Here is a 26,111-nt window from a genome sequence, read left to right as displayed (position 1 = left end):
GAGAATACCCTAAAAATAAGGCATGATTCTCATCCATGGGGGTGCTAGAGAGAACTGCCCAGCCTTGGCTCCCTGTTCTACTCCTTTTAGCCAGGGGTCTCTGGCCTTGGTTTATTCCCAGGTGAGTTGGAGTGTTGTATAACTGATGGCTGAAGGTGAGTGCCTGGCATGTTAGTAAGTGCTCAAGTGGGTAGATATTACTTAATGGGGCTTATAATCAAGTAGAAGAAAGCAGACATCTATGGAGTAAAAAAAAAAATCAATCAGTTCTTGTGTTAGTACAACATAGGGGACTAGTATGGGTGGGGGGGTCATGTGTGTGCTCTGGTGTCACACTGCCTGGGTGTAAGTCCTGCTTCTTATCTGTTGTGTGACTCTGGGAAAGTTATTTTCTCTCTCTGGGCCTTGGCTTCCACATTGGTAAAATGGGACTAATAATAACACCTATCTTGTGTCTCTTTCTGAGGATTAAATGAGAGGATGCGTGTAGATCACTTGGAACACTGTCCAGCATGTACTAAATGCTCAGTAAAATTTAATTAGCTCTTCTTTTCTTTTTTATGACAAGTTAGTTTAGGGGACAGTGAAGCACCAAAAATAAAATGACAGGTGTTTACTGAAGTTTGTTTTCTCTTTCCCTTTTTTTTTCTCCCCCAGAGTCCGAAGGTTGGTTTCTCCAGTCAACATCCCAGGAGTCAACGTGGGAAATGAGTGACTCAGTGACGTTTCCTCAGACAAGAGGTAGAGGGCTATGCTCCTGAGGGTGGTTTTGTCTGACTGTGGGGACGATCTGATCTGTCATCTGCCTGCTTGTCTTGGAATTCGGCTATTTTGGTTCCATTGTGGTCACATCCTCCATCTACCCACAAGCTAGGATGAAAGTGAAACCTGCAAACAGCATCCGAGCTGACTTCTTCCCTCCTCTGCCTCATTTCTGAAACCCCTCTGTTGGGATTCCCCTTCTTCCTTAGCTGCTTCTGCCTTGAAGTTAGAAATGCCAGAAAATCACTCATTCATCTTAAAAATATATTAGTAATTTATGGTAGAATGCACAAATACTACACTAATGTATTTTTGTTAGGGATACATAAAAAGAGTAGAAAAACATGCTCTTTGACTCCCTGTCTTGAATCCCAGCCCTTCCTCTGAGATAATCACTGTTATTAGTTGAAGATGAGCATTCTTCAGATCTTTTTTCTATTGCTTATGTGTGTGTATAGATACAGAAAAATGCAGTTTTGTTTTGTGTGTGGATTTTTAAAAAAATTCTGTCCTAGTGTACGCAGCCTTCTGCATTTTGTTTTATGCACCTAATGTTACATATTGGACCACTTTCTTCTCCAGTCCATGTAGATCTGCATCATTATGTTAAATTGCTGTATAGTATTTTATACTATGGATACTTATAGTATCCATTGCCCACTAAGGGACATTGAGGTTGTTCTAATATCTCATTACCATAAGTAGTTTGCAGGGGACATCCTTGTTTGTGAGTGTCTCCTTAAGTGTCTGTGCCAGTGTTTCTCTCACTAGGGGGGTGACCAAGAAGGAGAAGTGCTCGGCCGAAAGAAAATGTGCACTTTTAAATTTAATAGCCATCACAAAATTGTCTTCCGGAAAGGGTTTGCCAATTTATTTTCCCATCCACGGGGTGTCGGCTTTCCTACATCCTCCCTACACTTGATATGACCATTTGTTTAATCTTTTTCGATCTCCCCAGGAAAAAAATGTCATCTTATGCTTTTGTTGTTCTGATTAACAAAGAGTTTAAGTGTCTTTCTATATGTTTATTAGCCAGAAAATGGTAGTTCTTTAACTCTGTGAAGGAGGCAATGGGACATTACTCACAAAAGCTCAGAAGACAACAATCGGAGGGGAGAGACAAGAGTGAGTGAAAGGGGGATACGTTTTGAAGGAAGAGTATAAATCAAGATGAAATGCAAGGGTGATCTAATGTTGAAAAGCTTTGGCATGCACCCCCTCATCCAGCAGGAAGACAGAAGATCTGGACTAGTTGTTGTGAACTAAAGGGAAGCTAGATGCCCAAGATCTAAACTTTCTTTGTCCATGGCATGGGGTGAGGGTGAGGGGCTATTTTCTGGCAGAAGAGAAGGTAGCAACTAGAAAAATGATGGAGGGTGGGCAAGGAGTTTTCAAAATGTTATCTATCATTCAGTCCATTTAAATCTCAAACTATCTTACATTGAATTGCAAGGGAACAAGGGGTCATCTTGATGTTTTACCCTCTTTTGTAATATCCCTGGTAATTTCATTTCTCTCTTCCTTGATAAATTCCAGGGGAGAGAGAATACTCGCAGCCACTAAAGGCTGCATTGCTGGAGAGGAACTTGTTATAAGAAGGTCTATCTCTGTGTTACCTTTACTTATTATGGAAGAAACCAGGATTTATTGAACACGTATTATGTGCTGGTGCAGAGCCAAGCTCTTCTCATGGGTCACTTCATTCAATTTTTCCTTAGCAGATGCTCATATCCCTATTTTGTGCAACTTTCCCAAGGCCACACTGCTCTCAGGTGCCAGATGCAGGAAGTCTAGCTCTGAGTCCCTGCTCTTAGATATATATTTTTTTGCCTTGCCTTCCATTTTTTAAAATTTTTTAAATTTTTATTTTATTTTTAAATTTTATTTTATTATGTTATGTTAATCACCATACATTACATCATTAGTTTTTGATGTAGTGTTCCATGATTCATTGTTTGAGTATAACACCCAGTGCTCCATGCAATACGTGCCCTCCTTAATACCCATCACCAGGCTAACCCATCCTCCCACCCCCCTCCCCTCTAGAACCCTCAGTTTGTTTCTCAGAGTCCATAGACTCTCATGGTTCGTCCCCCCCTCCGATTCCCCCCCTTCATTTAAGGCCTTGCCTTCCATTTTGAAATAAAAGGTTAAGTTTGTTTCCTTTACTGTCCTCTCTTCCCATTGGTTTTTGTCACGAAAACTTTGTAATCATAATTGCACTTCCCACCTGCTGAGGAGTTAATTATGTGTCAGGTGCTGTATTAAGGGTGTTTAATGTGCATTTTCTGATTTAAATCTCACAGTGACCTTCTGATCGGGTACAGATAATGTCCCCATTTTACAGACAAAGAAATGGAGGGTCAGAGACTATTAGAGAAGCTGACACCCACTGAAGTCTCTCTTTGTTTTAACACTGTGCATGTTAAGTGCATTACTTCATTTGACTTTTCACAAAATCCTAGGAGATAGATACCATTGTCACTTCCGTTTCAGAGTCCATGACAGTTATCTAACTTACCTAGTAAATGGCGGCCTGGTTTTAACCGTGTCTATTCAACTGTGATGCCACTCTGACACCAGGCTGAGCTGCTTCCCTCCCCGCCACACCCCAACCAGTACCCCCCTCTGGAGCCACTTACAGAATAATTCAGAATGAATCCTACTTCTTCATTCCCATGAAAATGGTTTCAATCCATTTTGGAGCCCACATGCTTCTGTGGGTTTTTTTCTTGGCTAAATATCCCTGATTCCCTCTTCATTTCTTCATGTAATTTTGGATGGCAAGCCTTCCATAGATGAGGGCTGGTTTAAATCCAAAGAAGATCTGGTCAAAATTATTATTCCCTAAAATTAGCATTACCCAGAGTGGCAATTCTTCATCCTCACTCCCTGGCTCCCTAGAATGAAATTCAGAGATGTGGAGTGACTTGCCCATGATTACACAGTTGGGCAGAGGGAGTTAGGACTCACACCTAGACCTCAAAGATTTTAAACTGTGGCCATGGGCTCCTGGGTTGTCTGTGGATTGGCTGGAGTGTAGTATGAACCCCCTGAAATTACATATATAATTCTGTGTGTATATGTGCACACACATTTTTTGGAGGGAATAGTCTAGGACATTTCTTGAGATTCTCCAGGAAAGCTGCAAAGCTCCAGATGGTTTGGAACCACAATTCAAACACAAACAAACAACAATAAAAACTCTCATAGGTTTCTCCCCTTAACTGAAGAGAGTCTGTTCGAGGAATACAAACTCTGACCCCTCTAGGTGCTTAGGAGCTCAAATCATTCTGTCCAGCCTGAGGGTTAATTTCATTTCTTGCTTGGTAGGAGGAATGTGTGAAATGGTCCCAGATTTTTCCCTTAGGACCTAGTCTCTAACTGGGGAGGGACCCTGAAGCTGTCATCATGAGGCCTGGGATTAAGTCTTCCATTCATTATGCCTCTGGTCCTTCTACTGCCTCAGTAACATCTCCGATCCTTTCTTCCTAGTCTTTTCTCCTCACTGTCTCCCAGGAAGCATTGAATGGGCTTGAGGACTCACCATGGGGTCTGAAGTCTCAGGCTTATATCCCAGCTCTGACATTTTGTGTGTGTGTGTGCAGGGTGCTTTTTTTGGGGGGGGTTGTTTGTTTTTTGTTTTTTGTTTTTTCCAGAACCTCAGGTGAGTTACTTGTTTTATCCTTTTCTAAATCTCTGTTTCCTCAAAATGTACAGTGACAATAACAGGAGTACTTAGTTCATAGGACTGTTCAGTGAGGAAATGCGTGAGACAGATACCTAGGACCTAATTAGTGCCTAGTAAATGATAGTCATCTTGCCGGATTCCTATTTCCTCTCTTCTTTCCACATCTGCTGCTCTTCCTACTCACACACCTTCGTCTGCAGGCCACTCCGGCAGGATGACAAGAGGCCACTGCCACCAGCTTCCAGCCGCCTAGTTCTTCCTTAGAAGTACAGACACTTTCTGGTTTAAGGATTTTTTTTCACTGCTAACCATACCAGGGAAACAGCCAATGAGTGACAAAATTACAACCTTGGGAAAGTTAGAAAAGCTTTTAAAATCTCATGGTAGTAATTCTCTACTCGCGATTGGAGGAAATCCGAGATTCTGAAATCTCTTCATTGAGTCCCTTTTAAATCCTCCTTGGATTTCTCAATTATTGGTTTCATTCCTGCTTCTGGACACCTTTCATCTTCTGCTTCTCAACTGTTTTGTCTCTCTCACATTGCTCAGTCTAGAGAGGCTCCACTCTATAATGGAGGCTTGGAAACCGAGTCATGCCAGAAAAAGAGCTGTAGTTGGGTGTGTCGTGGGAGAATTTCTAGATTCGTGTTATTATTCCTTTTATAAGACAACTCCAAGTATGTATCTCCTGCTTCGGTACCCCCTCCACTTTTAAGGCGTTTGCTGCAGACATCCTCTGAAGAAGCCCCATCCAGGCTGGCAAATCCTCACATCCACTCTAAGGCTGCCTAGAAATGGAGCTCAGAGATGTAGAGTGACTTGCCCAAGATCACACAGCTAGACAGGGGGAGAGCTGAGACTCACACCCAGGTTTCAGGGGGTTTAAACTTGTGTTTCTGAACTCCTGGGGAGCGGTGTTGTCTGTGGAAAACCAGGAAACCGAGAAGATGGGAAACTGAGACCGAGGAAAGGCTTGTGAGTTGAGAGGCCTTGCAGTGACTTGGGAAGAGAGCTGAGACCAGAGGCCAGTTCTCCGATCCCATGTGTAGTTGGCCTTTGTTCCAGGATTGGCAGCCACTGTCTCTCAACAGAGCTTCCCCAAGGAGGGATTTCATATTTTCTCCTAAAGTATTAGGATTCACTTTTTCTCAGCCCCCAAATAGATCATTATACCCATCACTAGCATGAAGTCAAAGCTACCAAACCATTTCAAATTTAAGGCACCCATATATGCATGAGGACTTTGCTGTCAATCCAATAAAATTAAGAAAAAATGAACATGCTTTGATAATAATAACATTTTCCCTTTCTTAAGATTCTTACAGTAACTTTTTCTTGGTCCCAGGGTAGGATGGTGAGAGAATGGGGAGGGAACGCTTTTAGAAAGATCTGTTCTATTCCTGGATCTTTCTGTTTTACAAAGTCATCCCAAGCTTCATGGTCCAGAGCAAGCTGGCCTTTCCATGGAGTCAAAGGAGTCTCAGAGGACAAAGTGGTTGGAGACAGGATTTTCTGTCTTTATCTTGGCATTTGGTTTGGAAACGTGGAAATAGGCAGCATGATTTTTGGTAAAAGCTTTTCAAATGTGTCATTCATTAAACATGGCGATTGAGTGGCCTCTCTGTGAATAAGTTGTGACATCTGCTCCACAAGGGGTCACACTTTAATGGGATGGACAGGCCATGCAGAGCAAACAATCATCCAGTTGTTTTGAGATCGAAGTATGGAAAGGTTTCCTCCTTGGATGAGAACATTTCATTGTGCAGGGAAGGGTAAACAGGCAGGTAGAATGGCATGAGCAAAGAGAGGAGGACTTGATAAGAGCATGAAGTCTTTGGAGATTGTCTAATAGTCCAGTTTCATCTAATGGAGATGGGAAGTGGGGAATGGCCTAGGTTCTTAAAGGACTTGATTGATGGGCTGAAGAATTTAGATTTTATTCCAGGGTCATAAGGAACAATTCATGTTTTCTGGCTAGGGAATGACATTTCCAATTCTGTTTTAGGAGACACTGCTCTGGTAAGAGTGTGGAAGATGTATGAGAGAGAGCAAGCCTGGGGGCAGAGAGGCTACCCAGGAGGCTCCCGTAATAATTCAGGCCAGGGATGAGTGTCTAGACTAGAATGATGGCAGCAGTAACTACAGAGAGGAGACAGAGTCAGAGCCACTTCAGAGTTAAGATCCAGAGGACTTGGTAACCCGAGTAAGAATGAAGGATGACAGATTCTCTGTACTTGGGAGATTAGATCGATGTGACAGGTTAACAAGTGAAGAACCCCAGGAGGAAGAATGAAATCTGTTTGGGAGAGCTGGAGTTCAAAGGGCCCCTGAGGAATGTCTAATGAGCAGCTGGAAATGTGGAGCTGGGTTGACGTATGGATGCCTGGGTGGGGATGGGTGTCTTTGATGATTGACATCTACTTCTGATCAAATAATAATTCCTGTGATTCACATTAAAATTGCTGAACAGGGACTTGCTACTTAACCAATACTTTAATATATATTATCTCATAGGGGACAGTTCAGGGCTGTAGATACAATTTGGGGAATCACTGATAATAAATGGCACTTATTGAGTGCCTATTATATACCAGGCCTGGGTGCATTGTCTCATTGTTAGGCATTGTCTGGATCTGTGAGAAAGATTCTATTATTATGTCCATTATAAAGTATAAAGTAACTGAAGTTTGGAGACATTAAAAAATTTGCCAGAGGGGTGCCTTGGTGGCTCAGTTGGTTAAGCGTCTTGACTCTTGATTTCAGCTCAGGTCCTGATCTCAGGGTCCTGGGATTGAGCCCTGGGTCAGGGTCCATGCTCAGTGGGGAGTCTGCTTTCCCCCCTCTCCCTCTGGCCCTTTTCTACCTCTTCCTTCCAAAATAAATAAATCAATCTTAAAAAAAAAAAAAAAGAAAGAAAGAAATTTTCCAGAGTTTGGACCCTGGGTCTTTTGGCTCTTGAAACTGAACTTCTAAGCACTTTATTATAGTGTCTCATTAGCACAGGGGTAATTGAAGCTCCTGTGGAATCACCTGAAGATATTGTGTGAGAGGAAGAGGGAAATGAAGAGGTACAAGCCCATAAAGTAACAACTACTTTGGGAGAGGAGGCAGAGAGGGAGACAACAAAAGTAGGAAGGGATCCAGGAGAGCAGGAGTGCGGAGAGGGCTGGCCTGACAAAGATTATAGAGGGTGTAGTCAAATATTAGGAAATTCAGAATGCTGGTCAAGTAGGATGAGCACTTAGGTGGCTGTGAACTGTGACAGGGGGACCATTAGGTGAGCAGTGTTAGTTCTATGGGTGGAGGCACTGAAGTCCAAGATGAGCAATTGTTAAAGAATGAATGTTAGGTATTCTTTCAAGAAGTGTGAGGATGAATAATTTAGAGAAGGGGATAGTGAATGGAGCAAGGTTGGTCCTGGTGTAGGAGAGGGGGATCAGTCAAAAATGAGGGTTTGGTCTAGAAATGGAGGTAAGAGAAAAGGGAGTGAGGCTAGAATAAATGAAGGTGTGGAGCAATCTGATCTCATGTTGACCTCCCAGGGGGACAGGAGAACAGAACCAAGACCTTGAACTTCGAGGGCATCTAGTCCATGTATACCAGACCTGGCCATGGCCTGGAACCCAGGGTGCTTAGTAAAAATATAGATTGCTCTAGTCTACCCAAGACTTACAGAATTAGAACCTTTGGGGGTGGGTCCAAGAAATTGTATGCTTACAAACTTCTTCGGGAGATTCTTTTGAAGCCAGCCCATCCCTGGCCCCAAGAAGGCATTTAGATTTCACTGGTGTAGTGCACACTCCTTGTTCTACATAGAAGGAAACTGAGGCACAGGCATAAAAAAGTTCAAAGAGAAGTGGGAACGAGGCCCCGGGTACGACTCTCTTCTGACTCTTAAAGCAGAACTCTTTCCCCTACACTGTGCTATTTCATTAAAGACAAAATCGAGCCGTGTCAGAACTTGACACTTTTCTGGGTCCTGGGTTGATCAAGGACATAAGGAAGTTGTAGGGGGAATTACCATTTTCAGTACAAGTTCAGCGGAAGGACCAGAGAAAGGCAGGGGAATGAACCAAAGCTCATTTTCACTCACAAATGCCATTTTTTAGGAGGAAAGAAATTGGATGCAGTTGATTTCAAAGTCAACATTTTTTGCGAGGCATTAGCTGATTTGTTTTATCTCTCATGGCCACGCTGTCCACAGGCTCGAATCAGTTGGTAGGCCGGCAGTCTGGGGATAAAGGCAAAGGACAAAGAATGGATTCTCATGATTCTTCTCACAATAGCATTTCTATTCTACCAACCGTACAAATGATATCTTTTCACTAATAAAGTTGGGATTGAATCTGTGTAATTCTAACATCTAACCGCTCACCTTCAAAAAGGTCAACCAAATAAGAACAAAGAGTGTTGCCAAGCTTTAAGAGATGTACGACCGTGGTAAAGCAAGCAGAGTGGAAAAGAAGTAAGATGTCAGCCACTGAAATAGAACAGGGAGCCAGTCCTAAGATGGGTCCTCGTTATTGGATAACCAAGTGAGCTGGGTGACCACTCTGACCAAACTTTTCCTCTGACACGGAGCTAGGCACTGGAGAGATCTCTGGTCTCCCAGCAGGTAGGATAAATGGCACACTTGAGCAAGTTCTGTGAGGAGGTGAAGCATCTGTTCTCGCACTGTGATCAAGTCATTGACTAAAGGTACTAATACCCTTTGGCAAGAGCCTCCCTGCACTTGCAACCTGTGAACCCTGGGATGCTCAGCAGCAGAGCAGAAGGCGGGCAGACGTGGGATGTGGAATCAGATATCACTGGGAAAAGTTTTCAATCAACAATAATCATGCCTCAGATAAACCTAGCTGGCTATGATACCGCCACTGACCAAAGCTTTACCGTTTGCTAGCAATCATTACTAGCTATGCAGCCTTGGGCAAGATATGGGAACTCTCTGAGTTCCAGGTTCCTCCTCTTTCAATAATTTTGCCCAAGTTTACTTACCTCAGTAGATTTATTTTTTTAAAATACTTTTTAAAAAGATTTTATTGATTTATTTGAGAGAGAGAGAGAGAAAGAGAGAGAAATCATGAGCAGGGCAGAGGGGCAGAGGGAGAGGGAGAAGCAGACTCCTGGCTGAGCAGGGAGCCCGATGTGGGGCTCGATCCCAGGACCCTGGGATCATGACCTGAGCTGAAGGCAGATGCTTAACCAACTGAGCCACCCAGGCGTTACATCAGTAGATTTCTTTCGAAGTTCAAAAGTGATAATAAATGTGAAAGTGTTTTGTGCACATTCAGCTGCTTACATTGTGCTCATCATCATCATCATCAATAATAATAGAATCTCCTTTCCAGAAACTGCATCCACCAAAGCAGCCAAAGATTAGGGTTCCATTCCAAACGGATCCTTCCTATTGTGCCATGAAATAGCAAGATCATTCACTCTCCAGCACTGATCTTTCCATAGCAAGTGTGTGTGAGCACTTGCTATGTTTTCCAAAGGCTGTAAAGCTCAAAGGATAAGAGCTTGGGCTCTGCGAGTAGATAATCCTGGGTCTGAGATTTGCTCTCTCCTCTCCTAGCTACATGACTTGAGCAAGTCACCTGACATCTCTAGGTCACAGGATTCTCACTGTGCAGTGAGAACAATAATGGAATCTACTGCAGAGCATTTTTTGAGATCAAACATGGAAGTCCTTCACATTGTGCCTGGCATGTAGTATAGTTAAGTGCTTGATATATGGTGTCCATTTATTATTATTGTTCTTGTTGTTAATGCTTCTGAGGTTTCTTGGTAAAATGAGGACTTTGCCACCTTCCTCAATCAAGATTTATTGATCAGCTGGGTGTAGGAAGAGCCGTGCCAGACATTGCCCTTCAGGGAGGAGTCTGGGGGGGAAGGATTAGGGATGGGGTCTTATCTATGCATCACTGAGACCCTCACATATTGGCACATGAGAGCAGGAGCCTGAGGTGACAACTCTGGGCTCTCAGAATGATGACATTTTTGTTGGTGGGGAATCCTTGGAGGCAGTGGAAGCTTGAGGCCAAGTTTGGAACTCAGTGAGTCTTAATGGTGTTCTACAGTCCTTGGTTTCCTTCTGTCACCTCATCGGCATGAAATGTGAAATCATCTTACCATTCCTTCTGCTTTAGGAACCACATTGGGTGCCAAAACAATCTGCCCACTATTCCTTTTCAAAATTAAAAAAAAAAAAATGGTCCTCACCCAATTTTGCCCCTGGTGCTAAGGAACATCTGACTCAAGTATGTAATAATTGATTTATTTAAGTATATAGTGCTCTTCTTGATCATTGCACATATTAAAAACATTCAGGGGTCTCCAAAATTTAAGGGAAGTCTGTGAACTCAATAAATGTGCGTTTCTATTTTCAAAAGGCTTTTTGAAATTCCAAATCTGCGGGAGTGCTGCCAGGCAAGTTCAGAAAATATGGGTTCTAGTCATTTCCTTTCTTACTCATTGCTGTGAAACCTTGAGTAAGTGAAACTGTCTCTAGATTTTAATTTTTCTCTTGATGATGAAAAAAGAGGGGGGTCTCAGAGGAGATAATTTCTAATTCTTTTCAAGTCTAAAATACTCAGACGGATTAGGGGAATCTTTTTTTCTTTCCTTTGGAATTTTTAAGACCATACCACCAGTGGTCCAGAAGGGGGCAGCATAAGCCAGATGCTGCCGTGGAAAAAAAACACTGAAGGGTTGAAGTTGTCATTTTTTTTTGCCTAGGGACTTGAATTTATTTATTTATTTGTTTGTTTGTTTGTTTACTAATTAAATTTTATTTTATTATGTTATGTTAGCCACCATATAATACATCATTAGTTTTGATGTAGTGTTCCATGATTCATTGTCACTTTAAAAAATTCTATGATTACGTTAAGATTGTATCGAGTTGACTTGTATCAGAACTAAATTTGTTTTAAAAGTAGAGACAGATGAGTCCTTGTGTCTATGAATTTAATGATGAGTCAAAATATGTACTATCAGTTTTAAAATGTACCCACTGAGAAGATAGAGTGCTTTTATTTCCAGTTGATTTCTGGCATGAAGCCCACTGGCTAGAAAATTTATATTTTCAAATAGGATTTTAATATGCTCTTTTTCTTTTCTCTCAGAGTGGTTATAATCATGATTTTTTGAGTCATTCAGAGTTGGGTTCAAATTTCCTTTTATTATGTATGTTACCTTGGGTGAGTGATTTAAACTCTTTCAGCCTCAGTTGATATGTCTGTAGAATGGACTGTATAAGCATTAAATGAGATCATTTACATGAAGTGCTTATCACTATGCCAGGCACACTGTAGTGTTCAATAAATTGATTTTGATAGGGAGTACCTAGTAATTTTGAAGCCAATTTCTGCCCAATGGGATGGGAACAGGGGTGATAATTCAAAATGGATTTTAAAAGATTTTCTTATCTAAAAATTCAATGCCATTCCAGATCTGCAAAGAGCACATAGTTTTATTTTAGTGGGTGGGTTTGAGTCTACCACCTTAGGCATAACCACCTTGAAGTGTAAGTCTCATCACCCTAGGGTCTGAAGGTCTGAAGGTTTTAAGATTAAAATTATGCTCTGTTAACTACACCAGAAGTCAGCAAACTTTTCCTGTAAAGGGCCAGATAGTACCTATTTTAGGCCTTACAAGCCATGCTGTTAGTCTCAACTACTCAGCTTGGCCCTTTTGTGCAAAAGCAGCCAGAGGTAATGTGAACAAATGGTTACCACCGTGCTCCAATAAAACTTTATTGATTGACATGGAAAATATGAATTGCCTGTAGTTTACATGTGTTATGAGTTATTCTTTTTTTTTTTTCTCAACCACTAAAAAATATAAAAACAATTCTTAGCTCTCAGGCTATACAAAAACAGGCAGCAGAGTGGATTTGACCTTCAGGTCATAGTTTGCCAACCCTTGATCTACACCATCCAGATACAGTACACATTCTTTAGGAAGAGCAGATGTGAGTCTCTTTCAACAGGGCTCTTCCAGCACAGGCACTGAATATTGCTTCCTACCCTACCCTGGATGATAAGTCCTTTAAAGGTAAAGGGAGTGTTTTTATGTTACTGTCTTCACATTTACACTTTATTTTTATATGTTCTAAAATAAGTACATGCTCTTGTGTTTTTTTTTTTTTTTAATATTTTATTTATTTGACAGAGAGAGAGACAGCCAGAGAGAGAACACAAGCAGGGGGAGTGGGAGAGGGAGAAGCAGACTCCCCACTGAGCTGGGAGCCCAATGCGGGGCTTGATCCCAGGACCCTGGGACCATGACCTGAGCCAAAGGCAGACGCTTAACAACTTAGCCATCCAGGTGCCCCAAATACATGCTCTTGTAAAAGAAAACAGTAAAACAGTATAAAGTGAAATTTCCTTGCATTCCAAACATTCTTCCCAACCCCTCACCCCAAATGACCAAGAAGAAGAAATAATTACTCTAACAGTGTGGGCTATATTCTTTCAGATCATTTTCTTTTTCTTTTTGAAAAATATTTATTTATTTTTAGAGAGAGAGCAAGGGAGGGGCAGAGGGAGAGGGAGAGAGAGAGAATCCCAAGCAGGCTCCATGCACAGGTTGGAACCCAACATGAGGCTCAATCCCAGGATCCTGAGATCACGACCTGAGCCAAAATCAAGAGCCTAATGCTTAACCAACTGAGCCACCCAGGCACTCCGGATCATTTTCTTTTTCTAATGACATAGTAACATCTATCATTATTTTTTACAAAAATTCTAAAATCTTTTACAAAATAATTTTAAAGCTTGCTTTAACATCTATTGAACAATTTTTGTTAAACAAATCTTTATTGCAAAGCCACTATGTATCATGCATATATTAGATTGAACCATATGAAATGCTGATATTTAAACCACTTTTTAAAAGCTTTTTGTTTTGAGACAATATTAGAATCAACACAAACTTGCAAAAATAGTACAGAGAAATCTATACATTCCTCCACCTTCCCCCAAACATCTTACATAACTATAGCACATGGTCAAAGAGGGAAATTGACATTGGCATCATACAATTAACAAGTCTACAAACTCTACTTGGATTTCCCTGGTTTTTACATGCATTCATTCTTTAAAAGCAAAAAAACAAAAAAGCTCATTTTATATATATATATATCCTGAACATCTTTGTATGTCAGTACTCATATCTAGGGGTGTGTCTTACTAATAGCAACACCCAGCTCTTCTTTAGCTGAGAGTTAATGGGTTTCTAACAGCGATCTTCAAAGTTTCACTTAGAAGGTCACTGTGGCATTGCTTCAGAGAAATGATACACACCCCAAGGGTTTGCTCTTGACTCAGGCATCTTGCAAAGTTTCCAGTGATTAACACGTGGTATATACTTTACAGTTAAAATTCTCTCATTTGAGAAAATTTAGAAAGTATACAAAGTATTGAAAAAAATTTTAATTGCCTATAATATTTCCACTCAAAGTCAGATGTATTTAGTCTTTCAGTATTTTTAAATTTTCTTTGTGGAGCAAGAGGTATGCATGTGTTTGTATGTTCTTAAGTATTTTCATACTCAATTCCTATACTAAGTATAGCTTTTCAACTTTTTTTTTTTTTTTTTTTTTTTTAAAGATTTTATTTATTTATTTGACAGATAGAGACAGCGAGAGAGGGAACACAAGCAGGGGGAGTGGGAGAGGGAGAAGCAGGCTTCCCGAAGAGCAGGGAGCCCGATGCGGGGCTCGATCCCAGGACCCTGGGATCATGACCTGAGCTGAAGGCAGACGCTTAACGACTGAGCCACCCAGGCGCCCCATCTTTTCAACTTTTTGAAAAATTACTGTGAAATGATCATTTTCTTGGGTCATTCAAATTCTTTGTAAAAAGGCATCCAGAAATACAAAGGACAAAAAGGACATAGGAGATCAGTTGTGCAATACCAGCATTTTCGGATGAATAAACTGTGGCTCAGAGAGAGGTGATGTCGTGCCTGAGGTCACGCAGTCAGGAAATGTGGGATACACAGACACTCAGTGAAGGGTGGGGGAGGTCCAGGTGTAGCTTCACAGCACTCCAAGGTCTGGGGTTCAGTTTTGCAAGAATTCCATTTTGCCAGAATACCCATGCCTATCAAGAACTCAATCAAGAGCCTAAAATTAAACTGGTAAGCCAACTTACTAATTTACAATGAGAACTCTGCCAAGAGGGTCCATATTTTGTATGTTCTCACCCCGTAGGCAAATCTAATTATTAATCAAGTATTGGTGAATCCATAGAGCTGGGAAAAGTATAGTTAAGTTGAAGATTCTTTTATTGTTATTACATGTTAATTAATTTCTTTTAGGTAGAAAACATATATATGGTGAAGGTACAAAGTGTATAAAAAATTTTTAAGTGAGGGGCACCTGGGTGGCTCAGTCGTTAAGCGTCTGCCTTCAGCTCAGGTCGTGATCCCAGGGTCCTGGGATTAAGCCCCGCATCAGCTCCTTGCTCAGAAGGAAGCCTGCTTCTCCCTCTCCCACTCCCCCTGCTTGTGTTCCCTCTCTCTCTGTGTCTCTCTCTGTCAAAATGAATAAATAAAATCTTTAAAAAAAAATTTTTTTTTTAAATGAAAGGTCACTCTTCCTTGCATCCCTTGTGCCCATCCCCAGGGGAAGATCTTAATGACTACCGTGTCTCTGTATTATTTTCCCAGGGATGCTGTAAATAAAAACTTACCAGAAATGTAGTGATGTGAAATGACACAAATTTATTATCTTATGGTTCTGGAAGTCAGAAGTCCTAAAATTGAGGTGTCAGCAGGGCCATGATCTCTCTAAAGGCTCTAAGGGAAGATCCTCCCTTTGCCTCTTCCAGCTTCTGGTGCCCCTGGGATTCCCTGGCTTGAGGCCACATCCCTTCAATCTCTGCCCGTCCTTACGTGGCCTTCTTTGTGTGTGTCTCTCTGTGTCTTCTCTCCTTATAAGGACACCTGCCATTGGATTTAGGGCCTATCCTAAATCTAGGATGGTTTCATGTCAATATCCTTAAACTAATTACATCTGCAAAGATGCCCTATTTCTACAAGTTCACAGTTGGAGGTTCTGAGTGCACATACATTTGAGGAGGACACTATTCAACTTACCACAGTTCCCCTCCCACAGAATTGCTTTTCTTGCAAGTCTGGGGTGGGGGGCACTCCTGTCTTTGCCTGAATGTGCTTGTTTAAGAGTTCAGGGTCTTAAGAATGTAAGGGCCACGATAGCACAGAAGACCCAGAAACGAGTAGTCTTCACTTGTCTACCCCATCCCCTAGCTGTTAGCATCGCTGTTCCACAAGGAACAAAAATCACCATCCACTTGTGTTCTTTGTTGCTATTCAGTGTCTAATACCGTCTAACACTGTGGCTTTGGAGTGCTTCTCATTGGGGCTTTTGGCATTTTCAGAAGAAGAAGAGGAAGAGGAGGAGGAGGAAAAAGAGGAAGGGGAGGAGAAAGAGGCAGAGGAAGAAGAGGAGGAAGAAAAGGAATAGGAGGAGGAAGAGGAGGAGGGAGGAGAGGAAGGAGGGGTCGGTATCACCCCGCAGTGTTTGTGTTTGCAAAATGTCTCTGCCATTAGACAATTCCAATTTAAAATACGGATTAGCTCTGACAAAACTGACCTAGGCTGGCTTTTCTCTTTGATGGTTTCCAATTTCAGTCTTATCCATCACAAATGATTTTAATACTATAGGATTTTGACAGAACAGGGGTAGGAGTTTTGAATTCTTACCTGCAATTCCCAGCTCTAGGGAATAATAGCGGAGAGAAAAACAACAATAACTGAGTTGTAGGATATGAAAACATGCTGAATTTTCCCCTCTGAGTTTTATGCTTGTAGGCATTCAACAAGTCACTTTCCTGTCGAACAAATAAGCTCTCTTATACCAAATTATGAGCCTTAGAAAACCTATCACATTTTTTCTTCCGCCTCAAGTACAAGGAAACTTGGGAGAAACAATGATCAATTTCAGTAATTATTCACCTAGATTTTTACTATACTCAGTCCTTGTCTATGTGCAGCTTTATGTTCTGTTTCTATCGGCAGGTTTTATTGCACATACGATTTCATATCCTTTCTAGGCATTTTCTCCTGCCCTGGCTTCCATGACACTGGTCTCACTTTCTGCTCCCTGCTGTTGGTTTCTTCTACTTCTTTCTCGTTTGCCTTCTCTGTCCACCTTTCAAGTGCCGGGGTTTCTTAGGATTCCTGCTCTTCTCTCTCTGGACATGCAACCCTTGGATTTCTTATACATTCAGTGGATGTTAACTGCTCCCTGGAGACTGATGACTCCCGAACCAGTATCTGCAACTCCAACCTTTCCCTGAGTTTGGTTCAGATTCGAATCCATCGACTGCGTGTGAGGCGAGTGGTGTTTACGTGTGTCTCTCGGGTCCCTTACGCAATGACTATGAATTTGAACCCAGCACCTTTCTTCCCTGGACTGACCCTTCTGCTTTGGCTGTGCCCAGTCTAGGAGGACAGTGGGGCAATGGCCCAGAATCTCAAGAAGGAACCTGCGAGTTATCTAAGACTTGTTTCTTTCTCACCTCGATGTTCAGTGTCCACATCCTCCTTGCTAAGCATTTCTAAAATCTGTCTCTCTCCCTTCATTTCTGTTAGCTCTGAATTTCAGACCTGGGATCAGATGGTAATTGATCATCTCATCTTGGCTATTTCCTTATCCTCTTAACTTGACCATAGCATGCTTAAAATGTTTCTGTGGTGTCCCACTGCTTACAGAATTAAACAGAGACTTACCAGCATGAAACAAAGGCCTTCCCTGACCGGTTCCTGCCCGTCTCTGTGGTCATCCCCTGCCACTCCCCCCACCCGGCTCCCCCATTTTCTGCCTTCACGGCTGCCTGCCATTCCACCCAGAAGCACACTGTTTCATGCTTCCACGGCCTTGCTGATGCTGCGCTTCCTAAAAGGCCTTTACCATCTTTCTTTGCTAATTCTTACACAACCTTAACTCAGCTCAAATATTATTCATTCAACAGACACTTATTGAGCACCAAGTGTGTGCCAGGCTGTGTTAGGGTTCCCCTGTTGAGCAAGTAGAGAGGGACACTGTCCTCAAGGAGTTTAATCCTAGCAGCTCTCACTGAGCTACGACGTTGGGCTACGTGCCTCTCCCTCTGCCCGCCCTCCCCAGCAGCCTCTCACAGCCCATCGTTACCCGTGGCCTATGAGGCCGAAATGACCTTCTGGTCCTCATTCTCTAATGTACTGTGAATTTCGTGGTTGGGGGGGGCATGCTGTATTCATCTTAGGATTCTAAGTGCCTGGGACTGTGCTTAGCACAGTGTCTCGCTTGTTGAACTCAACTATCAGTTATAAATAAATGAGCCCATGACTCAGCTTAAACTTTACATTCTCAAGGATACCTACCCTTGATCCTCCAGAAGAGATCAGCCATCCTTGTGATATGTCCCTATCCATATCTATTTATTGTACTTCTTGTACTATTTATTCCCAGAATGTTGCACAATTGTAACATTATTTTTTTCAACTATTCACCTTATTTGCTTAGATTTGGTTTTCTGCACTAAGTTGTAAATTTCGTCAACAAGGTTGATGGTGCAGCTAGCAGAGTACATGGCCTATGATAAATGCTTAATAAATATTTGTTAACTGATAGACACGTTTTCTTACTGGGTAAAAATCCCGGATGCATTGCTGGCACCTGCCGAAAATTTAGACCCAATCGCCTGCTGGCCTAGTACCCCGTTCTACCCATCTGTAAAATGGAGATGTTCCTGTGGGATAATGTTGGATAGCAGATGAGCTTCAGATAAAATCATTTCAAAACAAATGTCTTGTAAATAAATTATATAAAAAAAGGAAAGATGGGATTAAAAGATTAAACACATCAACTAAAATTCCAGATGAGCTTTGAAATGCCTATTGCAGGATGTGGTATTTTATTCCCCCACAGGAAATATAAACATTTCCCCCCCTTTTTCCTTCCCAGCAACGGAGACAGAAATGTCTGTGCCAAACGGAGTAGAATCAGAACAGGTAAAATTTTTGTGAAGTATTTGAAGCATGTGACTTCGATTTTTAAAATCCAGAATAGAGGTTTGCAGAAATGAACTGGGGAGGCAAATATATCTGAGCAGCAACTGTGGGGAAATAGCTGAGCAATTTGTAGGCTGGCGCCTTGTGCTCTTGGCAGAAATAACGTTCCTATCGTTGCCTCTCTATGTGCAGACACTTTGAAAAACAAAAAGAAATAAAAAGGACAAAATCATGGCAAAATCATTCTGTGTGCCTTCTGTGTGGCCCAGGATTAGTGACATCCTGCAGGATCGACACTTGCCACCAGCATCCTTCTTATTTGCTGAGTGTACCCTTCATTAATTTTTATTATCACAAAAGTGATTCAAGCTGCTTTAAGTAAAAACTGCAGGCAGAATCGACACCTATAAGGGAAAAGTGAAGGCCCCCCCATCCCTTCTTTCTTCTTTCCCTCCTCCCTCCTGAGAGGGAGATTTTTGCCCCTCCTTGCTGCTGTGTCAAGAAAAGGGGTCAGGACCCCTTTATACTCATAAACATTAAAACAGAAATTAAAAACAATGTTTATTAATTCATTTAAAAGCAAGAATAACAAAACAAACCCATGACATGTTGACGTAAGTAACATTCTATGAAAAATAACTGTATTTTCCCAAATGAAAAAATATTAGAAAAATGGCATTAGGTGGCATTGTTTTACGTTTCTGCAAATCTCGTGAATGTTTTACGTTTTACGCAAATCTCGTGAATTGTTTTACGTTTCTGCAAATCTCGTGAATCCCTGACTGGGAGGCAGAAATTCTCTTATCTGCCTGCATATTCTAGCATCGGAAGGATGACCTCAGCACATTATTTGTCAAGTCACCTCAGGGAAAACTCCACTGTCCATCTCATGAGAGTGACAGTGAAAATGGCAAATAATGTTTCGTGAAAATCATTTTGATCTCATGGGTCCCCTGGCTACACTTTGAGAACCTGTGCTGTAGAAAATTTGAAATTGACTTCCATTTTCTCTTGAATCTTGTTGCCTCCGGAGGTCTAAGTCAGCTGTGAGGAGAGCTGCCTGGGGCTGGGTAGAAGATTTCCTATCTTCAGACCCCTGAACATACGCCTGAGCATATGCCTGAGGTCGAAGACAGGAAAATTGGCTGGTCTGGGTAAATGTTCCAGGTTTTCAGAGATTTTCCAAGAAATTCTGATTTGTAAGGCTGTTTTGTTTTGATCTTGAGCCCTGTGGGGCAAAGTGGGGCTGGGGGGACAAGTAATGAAGCTACTTGGCGAGTGGAAGGTATGACTGGGACAGGAAAATCATGCGGGGGTAATGTTCGGAAAGGACTGGCCGGCTCGCCTTCCCCGTGTCTCACCAGGTAAAAAGGGCCCTCAGCTCCGCCCTGCTAATGATCATCATTCCCTCCCTGGGATTCGTGCTGTTGGTGCTGCTTGTGGCGTTTTTCCTTCGAGGTAAGGAGGGCAGGCCCCGGGTGGGATGGTGCCCTTTGGAGCTGTGGAGCCTCTAGGAGGATCTGGGCGTGGACTGATTCTGCTTCCTGCCCCTGTCTCCTTCCCTCAGAGTCCCCTTTCCATCATTGTCTCCATCCTGCTCAAGGAGGTAACAGGGAAACTCATTCTCCCTCGGATGCTAAAGCCTTCATGTATCATCTTCCTGATGGAGTTTATATTTTGGAAAAGAAAAACAAGAGCACCTTCATTTTCTGGAAACTCAATCTCTGGCAGTCCTGCTGTTATACTCCTGATGTGTCTGCTTTCCTTCTCATGACTGCCTTAAGTGAAAAGTGCTATTATTATCATCATTGTCTTAGGGCAGGGGAAACCCTGGCCCAGCCTCCTCCTCTGGCTAGGGCTGCCCTAGGAAGAAAGCCTCCCTCTGCTGCTCCCCCTGCTTGTGTTCTCTCTGTGTCTGTCTCTCTCTGTCAAATAAATAAATAAAATCTTAAAAAAAAAAAGAATGAAGCAGCTTAACACTATTGCTCACAACATGGGAACAGATGTGTAATTGATGGGCACTGCCTTGGGGCCCGAAGAAGCAATCACTTGATCTGATTAAAGGAACAGCTTTCCCTGCCAAAACCATTCCCTCAATTCTCACCTTTGGTCCAACTCCACTCTTGGTAAGGCAGCTTTGGGCTTTCCCAGCATTTCACATGTTCTAGCACAGCTACTCTGCTTATCCCATGGCCTTGTCTTTTCAGGGAAAGTCATGAAAACCAGTTGGTTCCCGAAACACACAAGGTAATTCATCTTGCATGACTGATTGTTGTAATGATTGTACAAGCTGTTACAAATGATTAGATACTACTCAGTGGTTTAATGACTTGTGCTCGTGTTCTGATTAAATACAGGGTTGGAGAAGTGTGACATTAGAGGTGAAAAAGATGTGGGATTTAACTCACTTTAACCTCTGTCTTGGTTAACACTATGTTATATTTGTCTGAAATACAAATATAAAAGCAGGTTGCATTAATAGAAGCATGGCATGCAAAAGAATGAAGGTGATATGTCTCTGTCCTCTGTGCTCAGAATTTGTTCAACTCTGGGCAATTAATTTTATTTATTTATTTATTTAAGATTTTATTTACTTATTTGTGTGAGAGAGAGTACAAGCAGTGGGAGCGGCAGGCAGAGGGAGAAGCAGGCTCCCCGCTGAGCAAGGAGCCTGATACAGGACTTGATCCCAGCACTCTGGGATCATGACCTGAGACAAAGGCAGACACTTAACTGACTGAGCCTCCACGGCATCCCTGGGTGATTCATTTTAAAAGGACACTGTTAAACAGGAGTTTATGGAGAAGAGAGTTGGCAGGATGGAAAATGAGAAACATGTAGAATATCATTCCTGGGATTTGGTTCCTCAGCCCAGTATTAGACCATAAGAGCAGTTTTTTGTTTTGTTTTGTTTTAAATAGTTTGAAGAGTCTTTGGAAAGAGATTTTGGATATCTGTCTTGTTCTATAGCTTTTTGGGAAAGAAATGAAAAGATCTGGTGTAAACTGTGATGAAGACTGTGGCTTCACTTAATTGCATCAATACGAAAATATTAACAAATAAATATTAACAAGTAGGAGAACTGAGACTCAGCAAGGCAGCTTTCCAAGGTCATACACACATTTTGATCTTGATTTTATATTTTGCTAATGTAAATATAGAAACGTTTAATTCCCTTATTGGAATAGACTGGCAAAAGCCCTTTATTTCCCGCGGCGTCAGTTTTCCCATCTGTGAATGGAGAGGCTTAGACAGGTTGGAGTCTGAGCCCTTTTCACTCTAACAACCATGGTTAGTTGCATTGTGAGTTAGCAACATCCCATTCTTTCTGGTCCTGGTGTTTCCCATTCTCAGCCTCTCTTTTCTCCTTACAGGCTAGACAATGTTGGAGAATGTAAAAACAACTTTGATGACATGCAGCATGGAAGAGAAGACGAAGATGGTCTTTTCACGCTCTAATGTGCCACTTTTTCTCAGGATTGAGGACCTGGGCATGATGTGGGAATTGTCAAAATAAGTCTTAGAATGTGTTGTTTCGTTTTGTTTTGTTTTTAAAGCCCCATCTATTCCATTGGTGTCATGATCCAGTCTTGCTTTAATGTCATAAGTGAAAGTACTTTAGAGACCTTTGGCACCTTCTCTGCCAGGTGCTTTAATCTCCTGGGTAGCATCACGCTAAGTGATCTTCCAGACTGTGCTTGAATAATTTCGGTGATGGTGAGCTCACTACCACATCTAAAGGAGATCATTCAATCTCAGGTAGTTCTGAGACTTAGAAATATTTAAAACAAAGTCTGTCTCTGGACAGCATCTGCCTATGGATCGTAGTGGAACTCATTGTGTTTACACAGAACATGTGTAATCTCTCTTCTCTCTGGCAGCGCTCCAGATACTGGAAGGAGGGCCTCATGTCTCTCCAAATTGCCCTGTGTCAGGGACACGATTTCTGGTTCCTTCTCTACCCTAGTTGCCTTTGCCTCCTATGCATTTGTATCTCTCTGTTTATGCCCAACTTTCGGAGTGCAGCGCCCTCCTCCAGGGATGGTAGGAGCAACCCTGGGTCTGAGTCTCATCAATAATGCCAGAAGCGATGTAGAACCGCACCATAATTTTGGCTCACCTTTTCTTTTTTGAGAAAAAATTCTCCCTTAACCAGGGCTCTGTGGGGGTGGGTGTGGTGGCCCAGAGTCAGGAGTTTCCTGCGGCAGTAGGCAAAGGTCCCAGTGGAGGTGGGTGTCAGAGACCTCACTGAAGCTGGCATTTGCCTGGACTCCCCGCCTGCAGTCCTTCCCCTCTCTGATTTGTTCTCCAAGCTGTGGCAGAGATCTCCTTTTCTAAATGCAGATCAGAGAACCCTGTCTCCTGACTTCTGCTGTGGAAGAAGCACCTGGGCTCACCCTGAGGCCCCAGGCAGCTGCCACAGATGAGTGAGGCAAAGGAAGTGCCGGGGCTGTTCTAAGTGCAACATGCCTGTGTCCACTTGAAGACTTTACCACTCCAACTTAGTTAGGATAACGTCCTGGGCAAGCAACACGTGGCCACAGGCTGGAACAAGGCAACCAGTCTGAGACTCCAAAGTCCAGGAGGTAGGGTGTGGGTTTTACCAACTGATGAATTAATAAATACATAATTCTTACGCTGAGACTCCCTGGTCAGGGGAGATTGTTGGTCTAGTTCTCTCTTTCCCTCTCTGTGTAATCAGGATGAATTGGTAGTCTCCTACAAATAACTGCCTAGTATCTAGGGCCCAGGAGAGAGGATCACTTCACTTAGAGAGCTTAAAGACCTAAATGAGATGGAACACACATGGGAAATGCGACAGAATGGAATCAGTGTTGATTTTCCATTTGCACAAGGAAGGACTTTGATGGAGACGTGGTTCTTACAGCTGATTTTTACATGGTGGGTCCACAATCCAACCTTGAGGGTTTAGAACAACCTATTTCTGCAACCTTGACCTTGGCCTTTCTAGACTAAATCAGAGATAACATCCAATCCTTAAACAGCATTTGCTATGGTCTAGGTATCCTACTAAGTGTTTCAAGGCAATTTCTCGTGGAATCCTCACAGCAGCCCAGTAAAACAGATATATTACTCCTGCTTTTGGAGTGGAGAAAACAGAAGCAGAGAGAGGCGAAGGAACCTGCCCAAGGTCACATGGACCAACCCCCTATGACAGAGCAGGGCCTTGAACAAGGCTGGAAGGACTCCACACTCTTAACCACTACCTTGTACTTCACAGCAAGGGCCTTAATTTAACATTCCGTGCATACAGAACTGCAGTATTGGCCTCCGTTGGGTCCAAATGGATTTTAGTTTGCTCAAATCCATGGCAGCCTGAGTGTTTTGATGGTTCTCCAATCCCAACCCCTTTATAGCTCAATCTTCCCTTGTCCCCATATTATTTGCTCAGAATCTTATTTGCATTCGCAGAGGAAGCCACAAGTGGAGAACCTGGCAGGAATCTTAATGAAGCCAGGTGGGACACATTTAAATGGGAATGTGTTGAACCAACTCATGAAGAGCTGGAGCCAGCTGTCAGCAGGCTTAATGAAAGGTTAACAGGAATCCGGCAATGGGTGGCTGGAGAGACTCTTTGTCTCTCTGAAGAAAACAAAAATTTGAGAAGTGAGCTCCCTGGGTGAAGGCAAGATCAGAAGGAGGAAGCCACTTGTAACCAAAAGGCTGGGTCTCAAAATAGAATTTCATTTGGATTTGTAAACATGTTATAGTCATTTAAAAAAAAGGCATTGTGAGTTCTCAGCTCTCTGAACATCAAAGAACAGCGAAGAGAAGGATGCTGGAATAAGATGAATGCTAATATTGTTATGAGGGTCTTGGAGCGTGCTGGAGATAGCTGCTCACGAAACAGAAGATGCGTTTACTTTCCATCTGAGCTGGAAAGGTGCTGTTCGGCGGTTGTATGCTTTATCCGTGCTGCATGTGGAGTGGGGGTTGGGTGTCCAGGAAAGACCCTGACTCATCCAGCAATTCAACTCCCATGTTTTATCTGATGAAACTGAGGCCCAGACTGAGGGGGACTGAGTTACCCCAGGCTACACAGGAACCCAGTGCCAGAGCACAGACCTAAACCATGTCTCCTGAACTTCTCTCTGTGGCCATGTCATAAACCTGTTCTTGGATTTTTCTAGGTCCACCTGGATCTGCCTGATTATTTACCCTTCTGAGGTCACATTAAGTTCCTGGTGCATGCAACTCAGCATTTCTTTCCCTTGAACCATCTTTCCCAGCACACCCTTTGCCCTGTGGTGGACTGCCGTTCCCAGAAAGAGGAATGAGAATGTGGAAGTGCAAAGCCTGGCTGTTCTGTTGCTTTATGAAGAACACCGCCGTAATGAGGGTGACCAAATTGTCCCGTTTTAAAACTCAAAGTCCCACATGCTGGGAATCCCTTCAGGAGCCCCTAATGACTGTAACATGTTTACAGATCCAGGCAAACTGGGATGATTGGTCCACTTAAGTCTGTAACTAAACCAGAGATGGAAACAACCACCCTCTGAGTTCTTGACTCTCTTGCAGTGATCATTTTTTTGCTGCAATAGTACCCAAGTGGAATTTAATTTGTTTAGATCCAGTCTTAAAATAGACTACTAAATCTAGATGCTAGACCCTTATTAATCAAAACATGGGGCTCAGACCATGCCATGGATATCACCTGGGAGCTTGTTATCCATGCAGAAGGTCGGTCCCCACCGTAGAGCCCAGAATCAGAATCTGCATTTTAATGAGGTTTCCATGTTATTCGTATGAACATTAAAAATTGAGAAATACTGGCCTAAAGCATTGATTTTTAAAGTCAGCTGCACATGGAAATCATATGGGGATTTCAGTAATAAAAAATACTGATGTTTGACTCCTCTCTAGGATCCTGATTTTAATGGGCATGGGGGAGACCTGGCTCTCAGGAGTTCTTAGACCACCTCGGATAACACTAAGGCACAGCAATGACTGTAAGCCACAATTCTAAAGGGAGGGCAGCTTCACACCAGAAGGAATTGTTGCTAATTCATCAGGACAACTTTTGGCCTAAGTTACAAGTTTATGTGGGTCTAGTACCCCCACATGATTTTGCTCAAAGAGATGATCAATAAAATTGTTCAAGAAGATCTGAGGAGACATGATAATGACCTAAATGTCCCAATTACTATGGATGAGGCCCATTAAAGTAATTAAAAACCAAGGTATAATATTTGGTCTGTGGAAAGTATTAATGAGAAAACAGAAAAGATAAACGGAGAAAGAATGTCTGGGGGTCAAAGGGGTGCTATTAATCTTTCAGAGACATCAGAGGGATAATGAGATTATGCTAAGATTATAAAAGAAACATGGAAGACTGATTAAGTGGAAACCTTTGTTGCAGAATAAAGAACTTGGTAAAAAGGAAACTCTCTGTCCTTTTGTACCTAAAAATAATGGGAGACCCTTCTCAGGGCACAGTTATTCATTGTCTTAGAAAGATGGTATTCAGCTGCAAGTAAGAGAATACTAAAAAGTAGCGACTTAATTAAAGACTTTTAATTAGTTCACATAACTGGAAATCTGGATTTAGGCTGTTTGATGGTTGGTTCGGCAGCTTCATGGAAATGAGATATTAGAGTCTCTGTGGCTTCTT

At 42.3% G+C, this 26,111-nt stretch overlaps 1 protein-coding gene across 1 annotated transcript in view; it reads left to right on the top strand.

Moving 5' to 3' along the window:
- TIMD4 (T cell immunoglobulin and mucin domain containing 4) overlaps positions 1-25,782 on the top strand; it is a 35,931-nt gene extending 10,149 nt beyond the window's left edge. Inside the window, exons 5-9 of the mRNA XM_032403601.1 lie at positions 658-741; positions 18,432-18,478; positions 19,843-19,936; positions 20,686-20,725; positions 21,853-25,782. Of these exons, the coding sequence (XP_032259492.1) occupies positions 658-741; positions 18,432-18,478; positions 19,843-19,936; positions 20,686-20,725; positions 21,853-21,937 (350 nt within the window). The 3' untranslated portion in view covers positions 21,938-25,782. The remainder of the gene's footprint in view (positions 1-657; positions 742-18,431; positions 18,479-19,842; positions 19,937-20,685; positions 20,726-21,852) is intronic.
- Positions 25,783-26,111: the final 329 nt, after the last annotated feature.

The sequence above is a fragment of the Phoca vitulina genome, unplaced genomic scaffold (genome assembly GCF_004348235.1).
Source record: "Phoca vitulina isolate PV1807 unplaced genomic scaffold, GSC_HSeal_1.0 scaffold6, whole genome shotgun sequence".
NCBI lineage: Eukaryota > Metazoa > Chordata > Mammalia > Carnivora > Phocidae > Phoca > Phoca vitulina.
The sequence above is the reverse complement of the archived record's forward strand: the minus strand, read 5'-3'. Positions and strand labels throughout refer to the sequence as shown.